At 52.8% G+C, this 27555-nt stretch overlaps 1 protein-coding gene across 1 annotated transcript in view; it reads right to left on the bottom strand.

The window, feature by feature from the left end:
- TNS1 (tensin 1) overlaps positions 1–27555 on the bottom strand; it is a 174578-nt gene that overhangs the window by 10536 nt on the left and 136487 nt on the right. Inside the window, exons 17-25 of the mRNA XM_012802263.2 lie at positions 22602–22798; positions 21508–21583; positions 18041–18133; positions 9814–10012; positions 6228–7297; positions 3217–3303; positions 2334–2465; positions 1932–2024; positions 1091–1168 (exon numbers count right to left, since the gene is read on the bottom strand). Coding sequence (XP_012657717.2) covers positions 1091–1168; positions 1932–2024; positions 2334–2465; positions 3217–3303; positions 6228–7297; positions 9814–10012; positions 18041–18133; positions 21508–21583; positions 22602–22798 — 2025 coding nt within the window. The remainder of the gene's footprint in view (positions 1–1090; positions 1169–1931; positions 2025–2333; positions 2466–3216; positions 3304–6227; positions 7298–9813; positions 10013–18040; positions 18134–21507; positions 21584–22601; positions 22799–27555) is intronic.

The raw sequence follows: 27555 nt of genomic DNA, 5'->3' as shown, positions 1-27555 counted from the left end.
GTACTGTTTCTGTATGCAATTTTAAATACTTTCATCCAACTGGTTAACATAGCCTTCATGTCTTTTTCTTAGTTATTGTGTTAAGACATTTATATTCTACAATTAGAGAGATTCACATGTACCCTTAAAGGATGAACGCTAGGTGTGATGCCGCCAATCACCCTCCCTCCACCCACCCTTCACCCTCCCCTCCTCTTCTTCTCCCCTCTCCCAATATTCCTGGGCTAAAATTGGGTTATAGCTTTTCTATGGAAGCTATAAATTAGTTTCATAGTAGAGCTGAGTACATTGGATACTTTTTCTTCCATTCTTGTGATACTTTGCAAAGAAGAATATTTTCCAGCTCCATCCATGTAAACATGAAGGAGGTAAAGTCTTGGAAGGAGTTCTGAGTATTCCTCTGTCGCCCTCCAGGCCTGACACACCTCTATAAGAGACACTAAACTCTCCTGCACCAGCCCCACTGTCATTCTCAAATTCTATCCTGCATGTCCTCATGCTCTTGGGTCCTACTCAATCTTCCCACAATCAAGAGGACTCGCTTTTCCCCAACTCAATGTCCCCCTCATCACAGCATATGTACTAGAAACTCCAGGGCTGGGAAGCTTGCTCTTTCCCTCACATGCCATGCAAAGCCCAGCTACCCACTCCTCTGAGAGATCCCTGGAGCTCTGTCCTCTCCACTCAGACTAACCTCAACAACTCCATCTGCTTCCTCCTCCCTCTTCCCGCTGATGCACCCTCAGCCTCCAGGACCCGTTCTCTCCTGACTATCTGCTTCTAATGCATCCCCTGGGATGAAGTTTAATGTTTAACCTGAAGATTCAGTATGAATTTCTTGAAGCCTGCAGAGGATTTCCCCCTAGAACCATCTGGTGAGTCAATTTATATATGTGCCTGGAGTTCAGCTTTTTAATGAACTTTCTCTTCTTCTTTTTTTAATAGGAAAAAAAGGAGAGTGGTTTTGAGTTTCCCCAGATTGGCAAACTAACTCATGTCCTCTGACCCTGAGCCATGTTCCGGAGCAGTGGGCAGGGCCAAGACGTGAAGGAGGCCAGCACAAGGGGAGCAAGGAGACTCACGTTCCTACCTCGGTTTGGAATGACCAGCTTGCAGGGCAGGGCCAAGGGTATGATGGAGTGCTGGTAGACGAGGGCAGACAGGGATCCTGCAGAGAGGGAGACTGCATCAGGGGAGCACTACTGAAACTGGGAGGTGGGGAGGGCAGTGAGGAAACCCCCACTCCCACCCCACTATGTAGAACTGTCACCTCTCCCACGACCCACCAACAAAGCACAAAATTCACTCCCTTCTTTTTTAGCAAGATTCAAGGGAGAAGATTCCAGAGCCCATTGTAGCAGCCGCAAGGTTACAACCTGCCTTAGCAGAAAGTTCCTCCTAACATCTCCCCTAAGTCCCTCCGGTTACTGGGGCCCCTCTCAGAGCAATGCAGAGCAGTGAAGTATCAAAGAATTGTGAGAGCAAATCCCAGCTCAGTCATTTCTCTATGTGTTCTTGGGTATAGTCTAACTCTGATGAACCTCAGCTTTTATGTATAAAGTAGGGACAATGGCACCTCCCACACAGGATTATTGTGAGACCACAAATAAAACAAGGCACTGACACAGTAATTTTCATATAGTAGGTGGTCAAAAAAGGCAGCCGCCATTGCCACTGTTACCCCAATTATAACCATAATAAGTCTTAGTGTCCCTAGGTAGGATGAATCAATGAGGAAGAACTTAGGAGTCATGGTACAGAGGGAGGAAAGCCAACATTATTTTCTCTGCTGAGTCTATGACAAGGGGGACTGGCAGGGCCTGTGGTGGAATGAACTTGTCATCAGACCCCTGGAAGACCCCAGGATAGGGCTGAGACTGGAGCCAGACTTTAGGAGCATGGCGGGGTGGGGGGGAGGGTGGGCAGCTCACCAAAGTTTGGCTCGTTGGGGCAGCCCTTGAGCTTGACTCCTCTGGGGCCAGTCTCTATCAGGAAATGCCTCACCAGCTCATGGGTCATGTCTCCTGGGAAGAAGAGAAGGAAAGAGTCACTTTTCATGGCTTCCTCCCACCATCTCTAAGACCGCTTTGTAACTTCTCCAGTGTGCCGGGCTGGGGTGGGAGAAAGGGGGGAAGAGGTGGTACAGCCAGAACCCATGGAATGGAGAGACCCCTGCTCCTCCCTCAGACCTCAGGAAACACAGCCCAGTAGTCCTGCTTCCCTGGTCCCCGACTCCCAACTGTCACCAAGCCCAAGATGTGCTCTTCCAACGGGGCTAATGAGGGACAGTAAAACTCACCTGTCCTGAGCCCTGTCCTGGGAGGTGAGGTTACCTTTTTTATTCTGCTGCATGATGGTTGGGGGTGGCGAAGACACCTTCATTGCCAGCCCGTAGGCCCCTCGGAAGGAGTGGCTGTCACGGATGATGAAGGCCCCTGGCTCCTGGTCCTTGAGGAGCGCAATGGCTGAATTGGGAGAGGTGAGAAAAGAGAAAATAAGAAATCGGTGGCCTGGGCTTTATTTAAGTCTCATTGGGCCTATTGAACTTCTTTCTTTCTTAGGTGAGACAACATTCTTTAAAGTTAGAATCCAAACACTCCTATAGGGGCTCCTGTACTAGGACCAGAAAACTTTCTGTAGATGAACAGAGAGTATAAATATTTCAGGCTTGCAGGCCATGCAGTCTCTGTCACAACCCCACTCTGCCACTGTAGCCTTAGACAGGATGTAAGCCAACAGGTATGGCTGTGTTCCAAAAAACCCTCATTAACAAAAACAGGCAGCGTCCAGAGATGACCCACGGGCTGCTGCTGCCCCTGCCCCACACCCACACAGACTTCCCTGGAGAGCCTGAGGTGAGCCTTGTCTCCGGCCCCACATTCCCAGCTTTGTTTTTCTCTATAAAATGCAAAAACCTCCCCCTCATGCAGACAGAGAACTGAGGTTTCATATCTGGTTGGCTGGTCTTTTACTTTTCTCAGGAAAACCAAGACTCTGCTGTTTGTAAGGGCCCTTCCAAGGAGCATCTACAACTACTGCTTCTGCTGGCCCACTCTTCATGTGGAAAGTGCTTCACACTGCCACACTTGTGCCCCAACCCCCTCTCTGAGACACCACCTACTGCAAAGATGACTGAGTCTATTCCTTGCCCAAGGAGGGCATGGCGGGGGGACAGCTGACTGTGGCCTCTGATGGGCCACAGAGCACAGCACTCACCCTGCTCCCTGGAGATCTCAGGCTTGTACCAATACTTGGAAGTATCCTGGACAAACTTTACTTTAGCCCGTGTCTCAGGGCTGTTGTCTAAAGGAAAAGGCGAGAGAAAGAAAGCATTATGGGTTGAATTGTGTCCCCCCCAAACGGAAAGTCAAATTCCTAACACCTTGTGCCTATAAATGTGACCTTATTTGGAAATAGGGTCTTCGTAGATGTAAATAAATTAAGATGAGTCATGCTGGATTAGGGAGAGCCCTAATCCAAGATGACTGATGTCCTTTAAGAAGAAAAGAAACAGACACATGGGGGAGGGAGCCACGTGAAAGTGCAGGCAGAGAGTGGGGTGATGTGTCTACAAGCCACAGGACACCAAGGACTGCCAGCAACCACAACAGCCAGGAGAGGGGCCTCGGACAGATCCTCCCTCAGAGCCTCAGGAAGAAACCAGCCCTGCCGACACCGTGATTTTGGACTGCTAACCTCCAGAACTGTGACAGAACACAGCTCTGTCATTTTCCACCACCAAACGTGTCGTCCTTTGTTATGGCAGACCCAGGACACTGACACAGAAAGCCTGTCTCATGAGAGCAGGTGGGAGGGAATCTTGAGTATCCCGTGTCCACTCGTGCTGTCCCACTGACCCCGCCAAGCTGCTGTCCTGGAGACAAGCCTGGCATGACATTCTCACAGAGCCCGCTGGAAGCCCTTCCGCCATCTGCCTCCCCCTTTCACCAGAAGATGCAGACTGAATCTTTCCTGCAGCTTCTCTCCCACAGGCTAAGAGAATTGCCTTCTAGAAATTTCCTCCACAGACTCAGTTCCTAACTTCAGCATAACAACCATGAAGATGAGGCAGAAAGATCCCTGTCTGCTCCCTTCTTTCCGATTTCCTGCGCGGCTTCCCTATGTTCTGCACCATATAGGGCAAAAGTCACTCCTGACCTGGGACCCCCAAGAGGCGGCTGACCTAGCACCAGCAGCCATCTACTATGTGCCACATAGCCACCTCTTGGTCAGATGAACCCCCAAAACACAGACCTCGGAATCTGCCAGAGAATGTCTTGAGGGAGCTCAAACAGGATAGGGTCCAGCTGCTCAGTTTTACAAATGAGGAGCAGTTCAGAGAGGGAAAGCGACTTGCCCAAGTCATAGGTGGTGATCAGGGAAGCCTTCCCAGGTCAGAGGCCCTGGCCCGCAGGTCAGGACCAGCTATACCTTATATTTCTGTCCAGGCAGAGGATGTGCACCCTCTTCCTCCATCTTTTGGCACAAAAAAAAAAAAAAGGAGGGAGAAGAGGAGGAGGAAGAGAAAGAAGAAAAGGAGGAGGAGGAGGAGGAGGAAGAGAAAGTGGGCTGGGAGAAGAAGAGGAAAAGGAAGAAAGGAATATTCCAATTCCAGATTTTTCCAAAGCCTGTGCTGTGGACGCTGTGAAGCTAAAGGAGCAGACCAGGAGACACAGAGTAGTCTCCAGTGCCTAGTTAATTTCAACTTGTGATTTATACTCCTTTAGGATTCTGGGATTTGTGTCTGGGGGACCCTGAGGGCAAGGTCGGCCTCCTTTCCTGGCAGCTGTGCACTGACAAGGCCCCTGGGTTAGGCAGCTGGGCGGTGCAACTGCAGAGAGCCTCTCTCCCTACCCCAAAGCCTCAGGCCCCGCTGCTGCTGTGGCCTATTTAACGAGCTGTCAGAGGCAGCTACAGTCCCGTGTGCCTTCCTGTGTTGACTCCAAAGGCTATTTTAAGCAGGGAAGATGGTGGGAAACAGGAAGTGTCCCAACTACTAGAAGTTTTTCATCCTTCAAGGAGAGGGGCTGAGAACCAGATGTCCCCAGTAGGCGACAGGAAACAGGGGGTGCAGGGTTACTCCAGGTGTTCCGGCTTGGCAGACTCAGGGCAGGACTGGGAGTAACACAGGGAGAATCTGGGCAGCTGGGGACCATCCCAGGCTACCCGAAACAGTCTAAATCTACCTCAAATGGCCAGTGCCCCAGAGCCACTCTGCTCTCAGCCAGGTTAGAGGTTTGGCCCAGAAGCTACAGATCAGCTGAAGTCTTGACCTTTGTGCTGAGATAATGAACCCTCCAATACAGTGATTTTCAACTGGTGTGCCATGAGAGGATCTTAAGTGTGCCATGAAAATTTTTAAAGATCATTAGTTAAATTATTTTCAAAGAAGTTCAAAGCACAGTAAGTATATTCTTTTTTTCACCTTTTTTTGATCACATAATTTAAATGTGCTATGGAAGTTTAACTATAAGTTCAAGTGTGCTGTGAGATTTTTAAAAAGGTTGAAAAACACTGCTCTAAGTAGAGGCAAAGATGGTAAGTTTTGGTGATGGGTAAACAATTCACCGCACAAACCTGCACAGGCTTCCATGAAGCCAGGTCTAAAGAAACTGGACTCTGGTGAGGGTGCCAGCCCTCAGCCTTGGCCCATGCCACACCTGGCTGCCAGGCCTGTTATGAGTGATGTGGGATCATGGAGATGGCAAAAGTTATAAAGGGCCAGGTTTGGAAGGCAAGTTTTCAAGGTTAAGTTAAATCACAAGAACCCTCAAGGTGTAGACACATAATAAATGCAAGCCTAAGTGACAGAGCCTCTGCAAGCCTTGCTCTGTACAATGGGGATGATGATACCTACTTAAGCAAGTGGCTTAAGCATTAAATGAGCTCGTACTTAGCTTGGAGCCTGGCACATAGCATGTGCTCAACAAGTGGCAGTGGCTGTGGGGTGGTGATAAGCCTGACAGTAATACCATTCGTTGTTGTTATTTCCAGCAGCAGCATCGGCCTCTGCCTCCGCACCCTCATTACAGCACCCACACCCACAGCAAACTTATTCTAAAGACACCACCAACTCCTGTTACACAGATAAGGAAACTGAGGCTCAGAATCAGTGATTCACCTAAGGCGTTCACCCAAGAAATATCAGAATGGAGACAGGGACAGACATCCTAACTCTTAGACTTAATTTGTCAGTAGGAGAGGGAATGGAAGGGGAAGAGACCCACCTGGCATGGAGTACTTGGAGAAGTCAGGCAGAGTATGGGAGAAGGAAACAGTGCTGCCACCGCTGGGGCTGGACATACCACTGGCGACAGGCGAGGACACCTTCCCATTGATGGTGGCGTAGTTGGGGAGGCTGCCCGCTCGGTCTCCCACGGACATCCTCCGCTTCTCTGGCAATGCTGGTGTTGGGCTCCCTTGTCGGAAGGCTGCTGAGTCCGGCGAGGGAGAGGTGGCAGGGCTGCTCAGGCCAGGGTAGTAGGCCGGGGAGACAGGGAAGGAGGGCGTAGAAGGAGCCTGGTAGCCAGAGGCACTGCTCTGCCGGGACAGGGTGGGTCTCCGGTCCTCAGGAGTGGAATAGCCACCATAAGCCACATGCCGGTCCAAGCTGGGGCTGCCAGGAACCACAGATCCAGACCCTCCCAGGTGACGGCCCAGGTTGGGGCTTCCAGGGCTGGCTATTGTGTTGCCATGGAGACTGGAGGCCAGGTTGCCTTGGTGGGCCCCAGGATGCCGGCCCAGGCTGGGACTTCCTGGAGTGGTGGCCACACTGCCATGGAGGCCAGAAACCTGGTGGGCCCCTGCTGGGTGCCGGCCTAGGCTGGGGCTCCCTGGAGTGGTCACTGTGCTGCTTTGAGGGCTGGAGACCATGTTACTATGGTAACCAGTACCTGGTGGACCCATCACCTGGCGGTGACTCAAACTGGGACTGCTAGGGGCAGCCATGCTAGGGTTGATGGCCCGCCGGGTGAAGCCAGGACTCGGGGGAGTGTTGGTGCCCACTGTCCTGTGACGTGCCTGAGGGCTCCCAGGCACCGTGTGGATGCCAGCCACACTGAACTGAGAGCGGGCCTGGCTTTCCGGAGAGGAGCTGAATTGCTGCAGTGAGTAGTCGGGGCTGCTGTAGTTGCTGCCCACAGTCGGGAGAGGAGAAGAGCTCTGGTAGCTTCTCTGGGCTGAAGGGCTGGGCTGCCCCAGGTTGCTGGAGCGGAAGCCAGATTCCAACGGAGGCTGAGTGGGTGTCCGGGGACCCTGGTCGTTGCTCTCCCCAGATGGGAAACTCCCCACTGAAGTGCTAGGGAGAGATGGCAGGTGGGAACAGCAGAGGGCATAGAGTGAGGGTGGGTTCTCAGTGGGCACTCAGACCTCCCCCTAGCCACTAATAACAGTAAGAACAGCTGCACTGGCACTGTGGCAGAATGGCAGGGCTTCTGTACATCACGTTATGGAAACATCAGAAGAGAGACTAAGGCCCAGAGAGGTTCAGAAGTAGGCTCAAGACTACACAGCTGATAAAAAAAAACAGGGTTTCAACTCGGCCAATATCTGATGCCAAAGCCCACACTTTCTGCACTGTACCATCCTGACTCCATACCTCAAAGCAAAGAGATCTCTCCTATCTAAACTGAAAGTAGCTGTCCTATGGTAGCCTCCAGCTGCACGGAAACTCCCACTGGAGTTTCCTGCTCCTGCTCCTACTGGAGGTATCCACACCTTGACTCCATGGGTATAACATCATCATCCTTAAACAAGTATTGAGAATGCTAAAATTGGGCTTTCACTCCTGAGTGGCTCCGAAAAAGCAAAGACAAGCACTCATGGTGGGGTGGGGGGCAGTGTGGAGTTTCAAATAAGAGGATTTCAGTTCATTGTAAGGTCTGCTCTCCAGCACTGGATCTGGCCGCTGATGGAGCAAGCATGGTAATGAGACTCCTGTCTTTTAAGCAGAGGCTGACAGACTATTGGCCTGAATGTTGTGGAGGAAATTTTCTGTTGGGAGGTTAGATGAGATGAGCTCAGAGGTCACTCCCAATTCTAAGATGTTAAAAAAACTCAGTGCAGAGAGGACTGTTCCTCAGGCAATAGCTACAATCAAAAGTTCCCCTGTAAAAGTTAAGTCTAAGTCCACGTAGAGGACAGATGGGAAGGGTGAAAATGGCCAGTGAGTTGGGAAATCAGGATTCTGCTTCTTAAAATTTTCCCATGTGGAAAATGAGGTGGCAGGATTGGATGAACCAGACTCCTTCCAGACCCAAACTTGTATCCATCTATGATACAGCAGGAGACAGTAAGGTTGACCAGGTCTGTGTAAAACAGCAGCTGCAAGGAGATAGCAGGTAGGCAATGTACTAGGTGCCTCTGGAGACATCGGTCTTTACACAGCCAGTGGGCCAGAAGCTGGAGCTTCAGGCTGAAAGTCCCATGCTGGCTGGGCCAGGTTGGATACTCAGGTTCCCTGGGTAATGTGAGGTTTCAATAGAGGTGTGTTCTTGGCCCAGGCAAGAGCCAAGGACAAGGAAGAAGGTCAGAGGGGCCCAGAGCAGAAGGCCACCTCCTGGTTTGAAATAAACTGGATTTTGAGGAATGGGAGACAGCCAGGAGGGCGGGGGAAGTAGGGGGCCTCTGCCAGAGCCAGAACTCCTGAGCAATAAAGGCTGCCTCGCTGTCAAGAGGCTGGGGGTGGGGGAGGAAAGGTGACTGGAGGGTGGGGGTGCTTGCTTGGCTTGGCTTGGGGCTTCAGAATTCTTAAAATCCAGAGGGAATCTGCCTCTGCTCAACCAGGCCCTCCCCCTCCCCCACCTAACCAGGAGAGGGCAGTGAGAGAGGAAGCAGGGCTGAGGCCAGGGTAGTAGGCCAGGGAGACAGGGAAGCTGGGAGGGGCCCTCTTTCCTCTACTGAGCCTATAAGCAGGGACTGTCCACCCTCCCCTGACAACTCTGGGCATTCCTCTCTGTCCAATGCACTCAGAAAGATGGAGGCCAGCTGCCCACCCACCAAGGCATCCCTTACTGGCAGACCAAGTGCCTTCAGCCCTACACTCCCAACACAGACATACCCAAGCCCTCTGTCCCTGCTGGATTGTCCTTCTGGAACACCCTCTCAATATCCTGCTCATCTTTCTGGACCCCCCTCACATACCTCCAGTCCTCAGAAGTCCCCTCTGCATCCCTAGCCAGAAATAATGGCCCTTGCTCTGAGCCCCAAGCCCCTCACTTATTGGTGAACTCTGGGCACATATGACTGTCATCCTGTGGGAAGCAGGTGACACAGCGCAGGCCAAGGGTAGAGACATGGGCTCTGGAACCACATGCCTCTGATTGAACCCCACTGCTGCTACTGCTGAGCTGTGGACATTGAGCAAGCTATGTCACCTCTGTGCCTCTGTTTCCTCTTCCGAAAAGTGGGAACTCCTAGGATTGCTGCAAAGAGTAGGTGACTATATAAACACTTAGCAAAGTTCCTGGAATCTCAGAAGTGCTCACTTATGTTCTAGTCATTACTGTTGGTAGACTTTCAATTTGGGAGGAGTCTGCCACATTCACCTTGGTACCACTCACTCCTTCCTGCACAGTTCTGGATGGTGGAATTGAAAGCATCTTGGGAATTATAGCTCACTCATCCCAGGCTCCCCACACAGCATTTGGCACTCAGAGATATGCTCTCAACATGCCTGGATGGAGTGGTTTGCAAGGTGCCCCAATCTGGATGTGATTTCTGCCCGACCACACCCCAGGCAGAGCCAAGAGCCCTCGCCTACTCCATCCCAGGCCTGCGCTCTCATCTTTCACCCACTGCCCCCTCCTGCCTTACCTGTCAGCGCTGAGGATGGGGCTGCTGGTAGAGAGGGGGCTTGGGGAGACAAAGGAGCCACCCAGAGTCCCATTCCTCAAGGGTGTCTCATGGCCATAGGCTTGGGCTGCTGGTGCACTAAAGCTCTTGGGCTCAGGGTCCTGAGCTCGGGGTCCAGACACTGCTGTCCGTGCAACAGACTCGACATAGCTCCGGGGCTCTAGAAGGGACAAGGGCACAGAGAATCTGAGCACAGGTTATAGGGTGGCAGTGTGGAGGACACCACCCAAACTGCCCAGAAACACAATCCAGCTCGGGGGTGGGGGGAGCGGGGAGCAAGGAACAGGCCACAATGTATGCAAAGAGTACCTTCCTGGGACTCCCACCTTCTGTACCCACCCTGCCTCACGTCAACATTTAACCAGGCCCTTGTTCAGAGGAGCTTTCCCCAGATGGACCCCAGCCTCTGCCTCTGAATATGGCCATCACAGAACCTCCCAACCAAGACCTAAGATGTCTTTCCACAGGGGGTACCCCCTTTAGCAGCTCCCTTTCTTCCATGATGGGCCCCCAGGCCCTTCTAGATTCCCTAGGCAACACTCCAGGCTGTGGCTGTACAGTGGGCCCAGCACTCCAGCTCCACCCCCTTGCCCATATCTCAGGTCAGTACCAGGATTCACATGAGCCCAGAATGCAGAAACAGGCCTGCGCTCCTGGCAAAAGGCCTGTGCTGGTGAGCCATGCCCAGCAGGCCACATGCACTAACCTCTTCACCAAGACCCAGTCACCCATCTCCGCCCCACATGCTCAGCTTCCTTCCAGAGCCCAACATCAGGGAAACACAACCTCATGAACAGCTAGACATTCCATCACCCACTTCCAACATTTCTGTGGCTCCAAGCAGTTTACAAAGAACCTTTGCATATGCTGCCCCACCTGGTGTTCTGAACAGCCTAAGAGGGGCAAGGCAAGTGCCACAAAGGCCATTTTGTATATAAGGACACCAAGGCCTGGAGGCTCAGTCAGGGCCCAGAGTATCCAGCTCCCCCAGGGCGTCTGAGGCCAGCCCCCAAAAGGCGCCATATTACTCAGGAAGAAGCAGCAGGGCACTCTGGGCTTCCCCAGGGACTTGAATGAGAGAGGTGACATTCCTGCAACATCCAAACCTGGCACTGTCCCTGTCTTATCCAGGAGGACCAGAATCTACAGCACTGGGCCCCTGAAGTCCTTGCCAGTGAGAATTGTGAGGATCACTCAGGTAGAGGAGGGCCCCCTCCTCCAGGACCCTTGGGGTGAGAAGCCCAGGGTCTTGCCAACCAGAATGAAATCTCCCACCCATTGCCCCAAAGAAAACCTTAATTTGAAAGGTGCCTGGTCACCAAGATGTTATCTGGGTATCACTGGCCCTCACTGCATAGGAATACAGCCTCCTGAGCATGGCTTCTGTGGTGGCATTCAAGTCTGGCATCCTATATCCAAGCACACGGGCCAGGCTACCCGGGATGCTGGGAGAGAACAGTCCTATATCTCAGAGCTCTTTAAGGAGCAGGTCCTAGAGGCTGCAGTGGGGTCTGCATACAGCTCCAACCGGAGCCTGCCAGTCTTTCTCTGGCCTCCACCTAGAGCTGGCTCCAACCAACAGCAGTGACAGTAGATGGGGCTGGGTCAGTACTTCTGCAAAGGAGTAGGCATGGGACAGTCTATTTCAGGCACAGGGTGATGTAGAACCCGCCACCTTGGCACCCAAAGAAGGAATCCCTGAGTCAGCAAGGCCTTCTAGAAACCCTCCCTCAACCAGCCAAGCCACTCACCCCCCTCACAGAAGCCCCAGACAAAATTCACATCAAAATCATGATTCTATGTCATCCATGCACAAGGCCCCGCTGGCACTGGAAGACAATGCAGAGATCCTCTGACCAGGGCGGTACAATTTTTTGTAAAGACCAAATAGTAAATGGAATTGGTGGGTCAGACTGTCTCTATCACAACTACACAACTCTGCTACTATAAACAGGCAAGCCTGCATTATAGTGAAGCTTTCTTTACAAAAATAGGTGGTGGGAGGGATTTGGCCAGCTGCCATGGTTTTCTGACCCCTCAGCCCAGAGAGGTAGAGCAGTGTGCCCCAGGATGCACAGTAGTAGGTGGCTGTGGACACCAGCATTAAAGTCTCCAGACTCATAGCAGCTCTGTGTGGCCTAGAGAGGGCACACAGACTCATAGGATACCCAGACCTAGCTCTACCTGGAACTCCAACCTATCAGCCAAAGAAGAGACTACTCTATATAGGGTTACATGTATTTGTAATGTTAAAAAGGGCAAATAACTGTATAAGGAAAATAGGATCTGGGGGTGTAAGTACCTTGCCCAGGCCTCAGCTAGCAAGTGGCAGAGTGGGCATAGGAACCTAGGCAGCCTGGCCCAGACCTGCCCTCAGCCATTGCACAGACACCCATCTGAAGATCAGAGAGCTGAGAGCTTCAGTGTTTGTCTTCAGTCTTGGAGAACCAGCTCCTTACCTGGAGTGGTACCCTAGCTTGAGAGAATGGACCACGAGAGGGTGCTTCATGCACAGACTTGCAAAGGACTCCCCAGGCCAGAGTCCATTCATCCTACCATTGCCCAGAGCTCAAACTGAAACCCACGTGAATGACACTGTGAAGGTCTGTGGGTCTTCTACCCACTGACATCCTCCTGATCTACTCCCTACCCTGACCTGCATTCCTGAGGGCCGACTTTTATCTACTATGTCACACAGATCCCCTTGCCATATGGCTGTGGATAGTCTTGGCCTTTGGGACTGGCACAGATGAGAAGAAGAGGGGAGAGGAGGTTGAGGTGCATCCCCCATCCATGTCCCTCTAGCCACAGATCCTGTAACCACCCTCCCCTCCACCTCTCCTGGCTCCTTCAGTCCTGGAGGTGGATGGCACCCTGCTCCTGCTAGGAGGACACAGGGGCTTTCCCGCCCCTCACTGCTCTGTCTAGACTCTTAATAATCCTTATACACTCCTTGGTTTCCCACCAAAACCCTGCCCCACACATTGGGTAAGCAACTTGCATTACCCTATGCTATACCCCTTTAAAAAAGTACATGAACCCTTTCTAGAAACAATAAAACTGAGATTAGGTGCCACACAACCCCATCCCACAGACAGGACAGAGTCGAGGCCAGGACCAGACTCCCACCTGCTTGCTTGCCATTAGTCAAGGCTGAGTGCCCACTAACTTCTTCCAACCTACCCGAGCTGAAGCCTGGGGGCCTGAGCGTAAGTTTGCACAGAAGGCCTATGGAACAGAGTATTAGAAACCCTCAGATGGTTATAGGAGGGCTAGGTTCTTAAGGCAGAGTCCCATTGTCCTCTTCCCCATGCCCTTCAGCTCCTAAACTGCAGAATCTCAGCAAGTTCTCAAAGGACTAGGGGACAGGAATGCTTACCCAGGGTGAAGTCACCAGCCTGGCAAGAGATCTACCCCACCTGGCCCTGCCCTCACCTGGCCCCCACTTCCTTCCTCCTCTCCCACTGAATCCTCTTCCTCAGTCAGCTGATCTGCCTGCTGACAGCTGTCCCGCCTGCCCCTCTAATCCCAGATCAGCTAGAGACATCCCGCCACACAGTCTCCACTCCTCATGAACTCAGAGCACGCAGGACCTTTGGGAAGTTATTTGATTTACTGAGCTCATCCGCAGGCATTAGTTTCCCCAAATTTTCTTTTTCTGTCTATTCCTCAGGTTTTAGTCTCCTCCTCACCTCAGGGCAACATACTTCTTCTTACAGGCCCTCCCCCATCTTTCCCGAGCTGGATCCTGAGGCTCAGTTTACTCATCTGTGAAGTGGGAATGGGACTACCCACCTGCCCAACTAGGATCAAGTGCGAAGAGACAGGAAAGTTCCTCCTAATTCGTTCTCGCCATTCCCAGCCCCAGGGTTTAGAAGCAGCCCCTGTCACTGGCGGCTAGTTCCCGCTGTGCCCACTCCTGCCCTCCACCCTTGCTGGCACCCTCTCTCATGCTGTTTTCTTCCTCTTCTCCAATCCCCATGCAGCTGCATACAGGGGAGTTGGGAAGGGCAGGAGGGTGGGGCCAGGGAGGGTGCTTCATGCAGAACATTCCGGGAGCCCAAGCCCATGCCAAGTGGCTGCTGGCGGCTGAGAGCAGCTGCAGCACAAGGGTGACTTGGCTCCGTCAGGCCACGCGCCTCCTCCAGCCCTGTGCTGGCATCTTTTCATCCACACCCTCAAGAGCATTTTCTTTGCCTGCAGAGACGGGTCCACCGTCTCTGAGTAAATGGAAGACACGTGGACTGGGGAGAAGAGACAGAATATGGAAACCCCCAGTGCCAGATCCAGGAGCTCAACAGTCAGAATTCCAAACCTTTCAGGTTGGGCCACACTCCCCTCCTCTGAGCCCCCATGACACCCTGTCCCTACCCTGCTCAGTGCTTCTACCTAATGCTGAGAGGTCTGTTGGTATCTCCATCCTCACCAGCTGTCTCCCACATCTGTATCTCACCAGAGCCTGGCACACAGTAGGTGCACAAAATGTTTCCTGAAGTAATGAATGAAAGAGTGGGTAAAGCCAAAAGTATTCAGCACAGTGCCTTGAACAGAGTGGGTTTCCCCCTATTTTTCTTTCCCCCTAGCTGAATAATCCTGCTTCACAGATGTCCTTCCACATTTCCTGTCAAAGTGTAGGCAGGGAAGTCGAGCAGAGCCTCAGAGGGTCAGCAAAGAATGTGCTTTAGCCTGGCTCAGGAGGGGCACATGAGTCAAGAAATATGGAACTGGCACCCATAGCTTTGCTCCCTGCCTACCCTTTGACCCCACTCCACTGGCCACGGACAGCAATTCTGACTCCATTCCAACTCCCACGCTGGAATCCCAGGGCATGGCGCCTAGAGACAGGAGAAGGGCTTTGAAACAGTCACTTGATTAAAGCACAAGAGACCAGTAACTCCAATCTAGCTCTGTTGCCTCCCAGGACGAAGGCACCACATCTACAATGATGAGCATGGCTGGGTTGATCCCTAAGAACCTTCCACTCCAAACTCTGTGGTTCCCACTGGAGGACTCAGGGCAGTGCCTGTGGCTTAAGGAGTAGGGCACTAGCCCCATATACCGGGGGTGACAGGTTCAAGCCCAGCCCCAGCCAAAAACCGCAAAAAAAGAAAGAAAAAAACCACTGGAGGACTCAAGACACTAAGCTGAGAGCCATTCCTGAGGCTCACAGGCAGATCTCAGTTCAGGTAGATGGATACCTACTTCTCTAAAGTCACCCCAAAGTAGGAGAGGATCACCAGGGCCCGCCAACCTGTAGTATAATCCATCCCTAGCCTTCCACTTGAAGAGTGTTTGAGATCTCCCCAGGCCATTTAAGTTGGCCAACCCCAAGGAGAGCTGAGAGTCTACTGCAGGGTCTGGCACCTGAAACACAGGAGCATTGCTCCAATGTCCAGCCCCACTGTCCTGTCGGGAGCCATTGGTTGGCTTCCACCTGGGAAAAAGGCTGCAGAGGAGTGGGGGGGGGGGCATGCCCTGCAGAGGGAGCACGCTGTGGCCCACCTGTTCTGGGATCTGTTACTGGGAGTTGTCTTGTTCTGCAACCCCCAACCAGCCTGATTTTGTTGCCCAAACTCTGGTTGGTTAAAAGCAGATAAAGCCTTTTGTGAAGCCCCTACCATCTTACCCGGGTGATGTCAGAGAAAGAGAGGCACAAGAGATGCCCACTTGGTGGTACATGCAAAGGGAAGTGGGAAGTAGACCCAAGAAAACCAATCTTTAAGGAAATCAGGCCACACAGGCCCAGAGCCCAGGTAGGAACACCAGAACACCTAACAGGTCAGAGCTCCACTTCATCCCACCCCTCCTGGTAGAGATGGGGACACTGGTGCCCAGAACAATCCACTGGCCTCCTACACAAGCCAGCACCTCTGCCATTTCGCCTGCTGCCCTGAGTCCTCATTCACACTCTTCACCTTGAGAGTTAAAGGCCTTCTGCCCAATTACACCCTCCTCTGCTTTCCCTGTACCCAGCGCTGGTTTAGATGACTAAACCAGGGGTTGAGCTTGGATCCACAGACATGCCAATTCTTTGCAACCATTTTTTAAAATTATGTGCGTGAGTGTCCTAGTATATTTTTGTAGGGGGTGATTCCATAGATCTCTCAAAATTCCCACTCCGTGTCCAAGATCTCAGAAAGACAGACTTGGTATGTTCTGTGGTATATGAAGCGAGATAGAGCCTTTAAGAGGGCACATCATGGCCCTAAGATGAGGCCTCTGAGCCAAAGACACTGGCAGTGTTGGAGACTTTTCAGATTGTCATGACTGGGTATTGCTGGCATCTAGCAGGTAAGAGCCAGGGACACTGCTAGACATCCCACAGTGCACAGACCAGCCCACAACAATTATTCAGACCAAAATGCCAAGGTTGAAAATCCGCACTCTGAAAACACCTGTGGAACACATCCCAGGAAAAGGAAGAGTACATCCCCCTCCCCTGTCTCTGTGGGTGGGAGCACCCCAGGCAGACTTATGCAGATGGCTCCAGGAAAGGAAGTGGCAAAAGGGACAGTTTTTTGACAAGGTAGCGGCACGAGTGCTGGGACTCTCCAATGCCTAGTGGCTAAGGCTCCAAGGCAGTGCCCAGGGTGGTATCTCATTGCCAGGCCATGTGCCTGGTCACCTGAGACCCGGTCAGAAAAGAGGGTGGCCCAGGCCAGCCTTTTCAAGCCCCACGTGAAAAGCTATGCCCAGGCCCAGAAGGAAAGCAGCCATATCGCAGAGCACACTTACCTTCAGGAGGCTGGGCCACCACCTTCCCCTCGTCCTCCTCTGAGGGAAGACAAGAAGAGATGGGGGAGGAAGGAAAGGCAGGAGAGAAGGCAGGTGATGAAGGTGAGAAGAGCAGAGGAAAGAGAGAGAGAGGTTAACAGGGATTATTCTTAAGAAATAATTTGCTGAGAAAAGGAGGCAGGAAAGGTGGGGTGAGGCCAGGCCAAGCTTGGCTCTCCACAAAGGGCCCAAGGCAGAGGAGCTGAGGTCTAGCGTGCACAGGTGAGGCTCTTCAGAACCTGACCGGCTCGCAGCTCCGCACTCAGGGCTCACATGGGCCTAGCCAGTGGTTCTCAACCTTCCTAATGCCACAGCCATTTAATACAGTTCCTGTGGGTCTTGAACCACTGGTAGCCTCAGGCAAGAGTGTGCTGGCCGGTGAAAGGCAGCCCCCACCTCCCTCAGCCAACTCTCTGGTGATTCAGTGTCCCTAGCCATGCCAACACTCCAGGTGGAAGGCTGTGCCCCGCTGTGTGTCTGTGTGGGTCATAATACATGCCATCACCTGCCTACCTGGTTGGATCACTCTTCTGGTAACTAAAGAAAAAAAGTGAAATTGAACCTCAAAGCCCTCACCCAGCCCCGAAACCAGTCTAGGGAGTAACTTTCTGGGCTCAGCCAGCTCCAAACTGTAACTAAGGGAGCTAAGGGTCCAGGGGCCCCCTCAAAAGGAGGGGGTGGGTGGCATTCACTTGAAGGAGCATTGTTTCCTGGGCAGGCCAGGGCCCTGTCCTCTCCTCATAACCAGGATGACTATGTGGCCACAGCAAGGCTGAGGAGCATCCACGTGGTGGTCCTCCTCCTGTTGGGGCCCCCAGGGCTCAGTCCCCCATCCTCAGCAGCGAAGCAAGATGCTGCCATGCTGATGGACAATGGGAAGGGCACAGGTGAGGGAGAGTGGCAGGTTCTTCCCAGGCAAGAGGGCCAGGAAGGTGAAGACAGTGTTGGCTGCTACCTAATCAAGGGTTTCTCAAGCAGTGTTTTGTGGGCCCAAAGAGGCAGACCAGAGAACTCCCCGCACACCCATGGCCTCTGATGTCCCATGGATGCTCAGGGCAGAGCCAGCTGGGCTGCAAGTCAGGCCCTGGCATGGAGCAGCAGGAGTGTGTACATATGTGTATGTGTATGCATATACACGAGGGCCTAGCCCGGGCTTTTATCAGAGACCTGTCCAACTCCAGGGTCACTGACCTAGGCCTCTACATCTCCAAGTGGCTAGGAGAGACACAGACCCCGTAAGTCAAAGGGAAGAAAAGCTTCAAAAGCTGTTACCCCCAAACATTATATAGAGAGCCCCCCCACCCCCCCCACCCCCGCCGGTCTGACCTCCCTATGGGCACAAAGTCAGCTACTGATCAGATCCCAAGCCCTCAGCCACTGCCCAGGACTTCCTCCCTTACAGCTAGTCACTCACCGCCTGTGGGGTGCAACAGGATGTCCGCTGGATTGTGAGGTTTCAGGCCCAGAGCAGACAGGGGTGTCTTGGCCAGACCCGGCGGGGATCGTACTGTGCCAGAAAGAATAGGGGAGACATGGGGAGTGAGAGACTAGGGGCAGGAGGGCCGGACACACCATGTGAGGGCACGGGTTGGGCAGGGCTGGGCAGCAGGAGATGGTGCTAAGCTACTGCGGCTCCACTGCCCTGTCCTGTCCCTTGGTGCTTCCACATTTCGGTGGTTTAAAGAAGAAAGGGAAAGCATCAGGAAATGGTACCCTTGTCCCAACCTTGAGAGAATCATTTCTACCCCAAGGCCTTGGTGTCTCCCTATGGCTCCTTTGCATTGCTGTGGCATACAGTGCACACACAGGTTTCTGGGACTGTCTCCAGCTTTCTCTATCATATTCCCTCTTCCCTCCTCCTGTCCTTCTTCCCAAGCCCCAAACATGCATGTGCACACAGGTATTGACCTTTTAAACCCTTCTCTGATGGACTTAGAGAAGAACAAAAGGAAAAGAGAGTCTCAGGATGACACACCCTGTAAAGGACAGAAGCAGAAGATGGAGATCATGGGCCAGACCTGGGATCAGCCCTCAGCTGTGTGTGTCCCTTGGGAATCCAGGAGGAGAGAAGTTCTCATTGTGGGGCTCTGTCCCTAGAAACCCCTCAGTGTTCTGAAAGGAGCCTGCCGCCCTTAGCCAAGAGCACCCATTCCCTGTGCAAAGCCTGGCTCCTCCCAGGCTGCCCATCTGGGTTACAAGTGTCACATAACACTCAAGGTCAGAAAGGGCTGTCCAGCTTTCTCCTGTCGGCCAAGGTCCTAGCCAGACTCTGAGCCAATCTGCAGAGTGGCTGTTATGCCCAGTCACGAGCTGTCCCAGTGGCAGCTGCCACGTCTCCCAATACTCTTCTGAGGTGAAGTAAAAAATGAGCTCCTGTGTCTTCTGTCAGTGATCTCTGGAGGCTGCAGAGGCCACAGCCCCTGAGGACACTCCCTGCCTCCCAAGGGCTTCAACAGCCTTGCTGTGGGCCTCAGATACCCAGGGAGCATTCACCAGCTCCAGGCCATCCCTGATCACTCCTGTTTTCCCCAAAAGACAGTGTGACCTACAGTAAACTAATAACAACAAAAAAAATATCCTCCCAATGCAAGCAACATGCAAAAGTTATCTGTGCAGGGGCAGGTGCATAACCATGTGGGAGACATCACAGGGCTCCAGATGGGGTGCCCACCCCTGCACTCCATCCTCTGTCTGTCCTTAGATGTGAAATGGACAGGTGTGCCATAGCAGCAAATAGGTACAAACATATACCCCCAGGTATGGGGTAGGTCTAGGCCTGTGTGTCTCTGTCAAGTCTCCTTCTCTTTTTACACACACACACACACACACACACACACAGAGATTCAGTTTCTCTCTCCTCCATCCCTGCCCCCCATTTTCTAACATGGTGTCTTGCTCGTAGACACCTATCGAGGCCTTACTCATGTTTGTCAAATGAATGGACAGTTGAACATAATGAATTATAAAAGAATATGCCCAGCCTCAAAGGCCACTGTTGATGCCCAGCCCACAGCATGCTGATGCCTGTCCAGTGGGTGCAGCGGAGGTGCAGGCGGGCCCATGAGAGGAGGTGAAGGGGACGAGAGGATGAGGGAGGGCTGGAGGCTCTCTTGGTTTTTCTCCCCCACCACCTCTAGTTCCCAAATTCCTCCTTACTGCCCTAGTTCCCAGGCAATCTGGCCCTTCTGCTGAGGCACCAGAGTGGGCGACACTGAAGCCAAGCAAGCTTTTGGCTTCCGGAGAGAAAAATTCTTCACATTTCTCCGCCTTCTGCCTTCTCTCCAGAACCCTCTGTATTTATGAGACCTCTAACTTATCCTTCTCCCCCTGGGCACCCACAGCTGACCAAGAGGAAGGAGAGGAGAAGGCAAAACTCAATTCTAACACAGTCCAGATGGCTTCCACCCAGCCAGGGAATGTCCACCCCTTGGCTGCTTGGACCCGACAGCAAGTGGGAGCCAGTGTCAGGATGGAAGGGTAAGGCCTTGGTGGGACCTCTGAGTCACAAAAGGCTGCAGAGCTGGCTCCTGAGTAGATGTGTGTAGGCCTGTGCTCTCCAGCATGGCAGCCATGCTGCCAGCACTCGCAGCTTCACTAGCAGGCCCCGTGCTGAGTGTAAGATACACACAGGATTCCCAACACTGAGTATAAAAGAGAGCAGCATAGCTCATCAATTTTCACAGTGATTACTGTTGAAATGATAATATTTTAGGCTAGAGTTAAATAAAACATCAAAATTTATCTCACCAATCTCTTGCCACATTTTTATGAGATTATAAGATAGCTCGATATTTTTACATTGATTTGCTTACTGATTAAAATGAGAATATCTGGGATTTAATAAAAATATTATTAAAATTAATTTCACCAGTTTTCTGTTATATTTTCTAATGCAGCTACTAGAGGCTTTTAAATCACAAACATACTCGTAGGATATCTCCTTTGGACAGCACTGCTGTTGGGAAACCCCTGACTTCCAGAGGCTTCCGATCGGTCCTAGGGTCAGCTTCCTCGTGCCCATGGAGGTACCCATACAAGCTCTGCTGGCACACAGGCTGTGTACCATGGCCACGTTCCTCTCCAGCACAGGACAGCCAGCTCCCAGGGGAATGCACAGCCAGCGCCAGCTCTGTACTTCTTACCCTACTTTCTCTTCAGGGCACATGGACAACATGGGCCAGGCCCAGTCAGCATGACTCTGAACGTCACCTGTCTCTCCCTCCATGTTGACCAGGCTTGCCCTGGGGACCTGAGTCCCCCACAGCTGGTATTTCTCCCTCACTTTGTTTGTTCCCCATGACTATCTCCTCCAGCTCCTCTCCTGCCTCTACTCCTGGGATCATTCAGGTCTTATCTTTGAGTGGACATATCTCTGTCCTTTGGGGAGTTGCCTCCCCAGTGAGTGTCCTAGGGGCTACAGACTAAATGCCCCCACTTGGAAACCAAGGATGGACAAGATGGGGTCTCTGTAGTCTGAAGGTCCTGGGCCTTTCTTTCCTTCTTTCTTCCCTAGGTTGCCTAAAATGGAAGAGGTGCCTGGATGCAGGCAGGAGTGGAGGTCAGAAACAAGGTCAAAGTCAAGTCACAAAGAGTCACATTAAGATGGAACCTAAAGGTAAAGACTCTGAACAACCTCGGCCCAGAAGTCAGTCAATCCAGATCCTGAGAACTGGTGTGCTTAGATGTACAAGTGTGGATGACTGCGAAGAGGGCAGCCACAAGCAGTGGGGTGTGGAATGAACTATAGGGTGAAGATGGGCAAATCCCAGCACACTCAACTTTGCTGGCATGCTGTGATCACTCCAAAACCTGGGCACTTCCCCAGGCAAGGCTGAGATGAGGGACTGGGGACACATAAGACAAACCAGCATGAGTCCTTACCTCCACTGGGCGGTGGGCTGCTTGGGGAAGTCCCCTCCATCTCCTCAAAAGCTTCCTTGTAGCTGTGCAGATGGGGCTGCAGGAGAACACAGGGAGGAAAGGGGGGCCTGAGCAGGAGGGGCCTCCCCTCCAGATGACTTGGGGTGGGAGGACAGCAAGTTAATCAGCCCACAAATCCCCTCTCTGGCCTGACTCTCCACTGCTGCTCAGGTAAATGCAGAGCTTAAAGGGAGGTCCTGGCCCTCTATGGCCCCAACAACTCCCTGCAATGGAAAGAATAGGGGCATGGCTGTTTGTAAGGCCACAGTCAAGCAGGGGCAGAATTTAGGAGCACCTACCTTGACAATATTTCAGAATAGGGCTAATGAGAAGGGAGCCTGGGATTAAGGAACTGGAGTCCCACCAAAAGGCAGGAAAAAACAGATGTCCAAAAACCATTCATACCCAGAATGACTCTTTAGCCTGGACATTATAGGACAGCATACTATTTCATAGGCTGTGACCTGCATCTGAATCTTCTAGGTACACATTTAAAAAGCAGCTTCCTGGGCCCTGCCCCAGATCTACCATGCTGAAATCTCAGGAGGTAGATTTGGGAGCCTACAGGTTCCACAATTTCCCTGGTGGCTGTTATTCATGCTGAAGTGTGAGACCCACTGCCTCCAATTACTGAAATGTCTCAGAAGTGCAAACATTTTGGCATAAAAATGAAATCTCTCAAGAAAACTCTTATATTTGGAAAGGGTCCCAAACATATTCGTCAGTCTATATTATCTGGTTTGGAGTTTGAACACTGTGGTCACCTACATCAGCCACAGATCCTGACCACCCTATGAAGGGACTCTCTTTAGCAACAAGAAGGGAACTTCAATCCAATATTAATGTAAGAAGCAGGGACATAAAACTATTTAAGGAAGAAAGTGGGCTCCAGGTTCCATATGCCAGGGAAGAGAGCTTGAGTAAGGAAGCAGAGAGGGACAAATTACTGAGTTTACTGAGAGATTAGTGCCAAGCTGGTCATCAGGTTCTTGGAGACAGATGTAAGGTGGGCTCCACTACCCTCTATAGCCCCACAAGACAGCTCACAAACTCACCTCCTTGGGCCGCCCTCCAGGATTGAGGGCAATGGTAAGAGCCAGCTCGGGGGAGACACACTGGACAGGAGAGCGAACCCCAGGGCTACGGGGGGATGTGGCTTCTGGAGACTGGTTCTCATACTGTCCATCACTGGCCGCCCGTCTCCGCAGAGGGGCTGGGGGCTCTGAGGGCTGCTTCTCCCGAGCCTGCACCCCTGGGAGGAATGCAGGGCATGGAGGGTGATAAGCATTTGTGAAAGAAATGACCAGTCTGGCCCAATCCCCCCAGATAAGGCAGCACCTCTTAGCTCAGGGGCTAAACAGGCCTGGCCTGTCGCCCCCTCACCCCCACCCAGCACCTCCCTCTAATCCTACTGTGCCCAATTCTGTTCACACCCCCAGTTTTCTCTACAGGGTGGGGGATGTGCTTAGATTGGCTTGGCCTTCAACAAGAATCTACTCTACATAGGGCTGGGACCAAGAGCACAAAGGACTGATACAAGAAACAGATGTCAACTCCTTCCAACCCCCGGAGGCGGAGGGCCAGAGCTTCCAGACAAGGCAGGGCGGTGAAGGGAAGAAGGAGTCTCCAAGGCAACTACATCAACCAACCAGCAACACCGAGCCCATGGGGAAGAACTCTTGGAAAGAGCTAAATTGCATCATCTTGCAAATGGTGCTCTCAAGGAGAAACGAAGAAATGACCTAGTGTTGTTACAGAGCCCCAGCCCTATCTGGGCCCCAGGATATTGCTGACCTTCTCGGGGGTTCCCCAACCTTCATCCAGTGCACCTCTGAAACCTCTTCCAACTCCCCTTATAATGACCCTTCAGCTACTCTCTCTTTTCTCTTGCCCCAGAGATGGCCGAGGATCCCACCCTGCCCCTTCTGGCTGAAGAGCAGGCAAGGAAAAGTCATGTTCTCCATTTGCTTTTCCGTGCTTCCTGCCCAATCCCACGGCACAGGCCTGGGGCCACTGTTAACCTCCCCTCCTTCCTTCCCACACCCTCTTCTCACAGCTGGGCTGAGGCTCGGAATCCACTGCCTCATTGAGCTGGCTCCCAGGATCCTAGAAAACTCGCTGCCCAAGTCCCAGAAGCCAGGACTTCACCAGGAGGGTGGGCTCTTCCTTTTCCGGGAGGAGATTCCCAGCCCTGCCTTCACCACAGGGCTCAGGTCACAGGGGGTGAGGGCCTACACACACATCTGGGAACACTGTCCCATAGCACACGAGTGAGTGCATGCATACATGTACACACACACGCGTGCGCATTAGCACACCTCCAGCCCCTAGGGATGTGTCAGTGCAGCCAAGCAGAATCACCATCATTCAGACCGAATCATCTTCTACCATCCACTGTAGGGACTATAGGCCCCAGGCGGCCCCCTGCACCCCCAACCTGGCACAGCCACAAAGGCTGCTGTGCACAGCGCCGGCTGGGAAGCCTCTTCTATTTGTCATGACCCGCATGCTGCAGGCTGCAGGCTGCCAAGCCTGGGGCAGGCACACACTCCCACACACACAGTCACTCTGGGACATGTCCTCATGCTCTCCCACACTCAGGGGGTCCAGAGGGGCCCGTCAGGAGAGCAGAGGGACTGGCACTTGCATGTTACATGGGTGTGCTCTGAGTCTCACTGAGCTGGCTCCCAGAATCCTAGAAAACTCTCTGCCCAAGTCCCAGAAGCCTTCAGGCTCTATTATCCAGAGGCAGCCTTGCTGCCATCTCAGCTGAGAAAAAACTCTGGATGGGGACAATAAACTGGACTCCACCTTCACTCTAACATTCACAAATGTTCCCTTAGAGCAAATAAGCCCTGAGACTTGAAATGCCCTTATTCTCAGAATAGAAAAATAGGGGTCACCGCAATCCCACCCAAAGGCTGTTCACAGCAGCCTTTGTGTCTGTGCCAGGTTGGGGGTGCAGGGGAGCATCCACCTGGAGGCAGGAAGGGCATGCCTTAAGCGGAGGCAGCAGCACACTCTAGTCCTACAGACTCCCAGGCCCCCAGGCCACAGAAAGGCGGGTGCCCCGGCTCAGCTAAACTCTCCTCCCTCCACCAAGCCCCCTGCCCCACTCAGGCCTCCTGGGCAGATTGGATCAGAGCTGCTGCCGGTTTCATTCCTGGCAAAAACACTAGAAAGAAACAGACATAGCCATTGATTTTCTAATAATAATTGTGACAAAGGAGGCCCATTCGGGAAAGGCTCTCAGGGTTTGGAACTGAGTTCAGCATCAAGCTTAAAAGAAACGCATTAGGGCTGGTCTCAGTTCCGGGCTCGTGCACCCCCAGAAGCCTCTTTCTGGCAGATCCCTTTGCCTTTTCACGGAGTGGCTTCCCTCTTTGAGGATCTGATATTTGCTCTTAAAAATGGGTCTGTTAAAAAAAAAAATGAGTCTGTTTTCATTTGGGACACTGAACCTCCTAGAGGAACACAGAACATTCTCCTTGACCTGCCCAGAGCATCCTCCATATTCAGGGGCTGCAGATGGTTATAGCACCCCAGGATGCTGGGTGAGGGGGGACTTGCCAGTTTGAAGGACAGAGACCCTAGTACCAGGCACTCAGCCATCTGAGAGTGAGATACTTCTCTACTCCCCTTTCCATCCCAATAGACTGGCACATGGAAGTGTGTACTGAGCAGAGGCAGGGGGATAGACAGAATGGCCTACAAATAGCTGAGGCACCACAGGGCACAGCTTCCCTCTGCAGAAGGGGAAGACCCCCCTTACACTCCCACGGCTTGGCCCTGCCCCCACAGAGCAGCCCATGGCACCAGGAGCCAGTCAGGGCCACTCACATTCTTTGAACACAGTGTCCTACTGTTGTCCCCCTTGGCAAGCCCAGATCTGCCTGGAGAGCCATGTTCCCCCTCTCTCGTCTTTCTCTATGGGAGGAAAGACTGGCATGGTAGAGGGGAGAGAAGAGAGCCCCATTGTTCCTCAGCCAAGCTGGGACGTCTGGATACAAGCTGAAAGCCAGTGTCAAAGGGAGAACACCCCTCTCTCATGTCCCAGAGACTGACTGATAATAAAAATAGGCCTGCCTCCCCCCGATCTCCTTCCTTCCCACCATCACTCTCCACTCCAGGACTCTCCATCTCCTGGTTTCATTTTCTTTCTCAGAGCCTCTGTCTCCTAAATGGGCAGAGGCAGGTGCCTTGAGCTTGCGCGCGTGCGCACACACACACACACACACACACACACACAGCCTAAGCCTGGTAGGAAGGGCAGGAGGATGTTGGGGGTACTTAGTGGGGCCACTGGGTAGTCCTCAGAGCCTCTATGACCAGCCCCTCCCCCAGCAGGAAGCCATATGGTCAGAGGAAGCCACTGAGGAAAGGAGGAAAGAAAAGCTGTCCAGTGACTCAGGAAGGGTCCCCGCCCCCCCCCGCAGCCAGGTTGGGGAGTGCTATCCCCTACCCCTAGGAAACGAGAAGGAGTTGAGTGTCCTCATGGCAAGAAAGTGTCTTTAGGATAACACACTTTGTTCAGAGAGCCCTGGGTCATCCTCTGAGGTCTACTTCACACAGGGCTGGCCTTGGGCCTGCCCACCACCCAAAAGGATGGACAGGCACCCCCACCCCAGGGCTCCCATGCAGGCCCCAGACCTGAGGAGCAGGTGAGCAGAACAGCCCCATGTCCCAGAGAGTGCTCGCTCTGGAGCCCAGGCTCTGTTATGCTGGAGTATCAGTTCTCCCAAGGCTCCCCAGTGTGAGCAGACCTGAGGCAATGAATTCCCTTCATCTGACACACACACACCCCTGCACATGTGCACACATGTGTGCTCGCCCTTCGATTCTGGGGGTACAGCCCTAACACAGATCAGTGCACACACTCTGGCAACACACTGCTGTCCACCACCCCTGAATCACGGGAACAAATACCCTTGTGTCAGCCTTCATCATGTGCCCCTCACACACACCCCAGACTGACCACTGCTACCCCAACAGACCCAGCTCTTCTTTCCAGCCTTCCGATTTCCAAAAGACTGGATTTCTCAGCTCCAGGTGGCGGGGCTGGGTGTCCGACGGCATGCCTGGGGCTCTGGAAGTGAGGGGATCCAGGAGGCCACCTGCTGGGCCAGGGCACCAGAAAGCCACGCGGCAATCACACTAGCAGCCCTAAGGCAAGCCATGCCAGCTCCCCTCAGGGCAGGCCCACTGCCCTAGAACCTGCCCCAAACCCACAGGCTTGCTGAATACTGCACTCCCCACCACTGGGCCAAGGAAAGGGTGAAGAAGAGAGAGGAGGGGCAGTCTGCTGGAGCCTCTCCAAGTTATCCATGGACAGGGAGGAGGGTCTCTGGGGGTGCCACGTATTGCCACAGTGAGTGGCAGTTCCCATCACCCTGAACTTTTGTGAGGAGCTTCTGAAGACCATGGTGTGGAGTAAACCTGAGCCTCCAGGTTCAGATGAGCAGAGAAAGGATGAGGTGATTCCCTCCCAGGGCTCAAAGCCTATGGGCCTGCATGTCCAAGAGGCAGGGGGTAGATGTTAGTGGACGACATCATCCTCAAAAAAAGTAACATGACCCTGATGAAGAGTCCACTATGTCTGGGACGTGTCAAACCACAAAGCAAAATATGCAAGACAGAGCTATCCTCTGTCCATTTTTCAAATGGGGAAATAGAGCTTTAAATAGTTAAGGGACTTGCCCAAGGTCACAGAGGTGGTCACAGGCAGGGCCAGGACCATAACCCAGGGCTTCTGATTCTCAGCCAGGGGTCCTAGAAGCTGAGATTGGGAGTGGGATCAAAGACAGTGTACTGTCCCCAGGATTTGCCACAAGAGTGGATAGAGCAACAGGGGCTGGGGCACCATGCTACCATCTGTGCACCGTAGTGCTACTGAGACCTAGCCCTGAAGCCCCAGCAGCCTGGTCAGGGTGGCAGGAGTGCTGGGCTGTCCCACGCGCTCGTTGAGTGCCCTCACTGCAAGGCCTGCATCTCCATGGGGGACCCTGAAGG

Source organism: Otolemur garnettii, unplaced genomic scaffold (assembly GCF_000181295.1).
Source record: "Otolemur garnettii isolate 467f Iridium unplaced genomic scaffold, OtoGar3 scaffold00013, whole genome shotgun sequence".
Lineage (NCBI taxonomy): Eukaryota > Metazoa > Chordata > Mammalia > Primates > Galagidae > Otolemur > Otolemur garnettii.
This window is presented reverse-complemented; position numbering and strand designations above follow the sequence as displayed.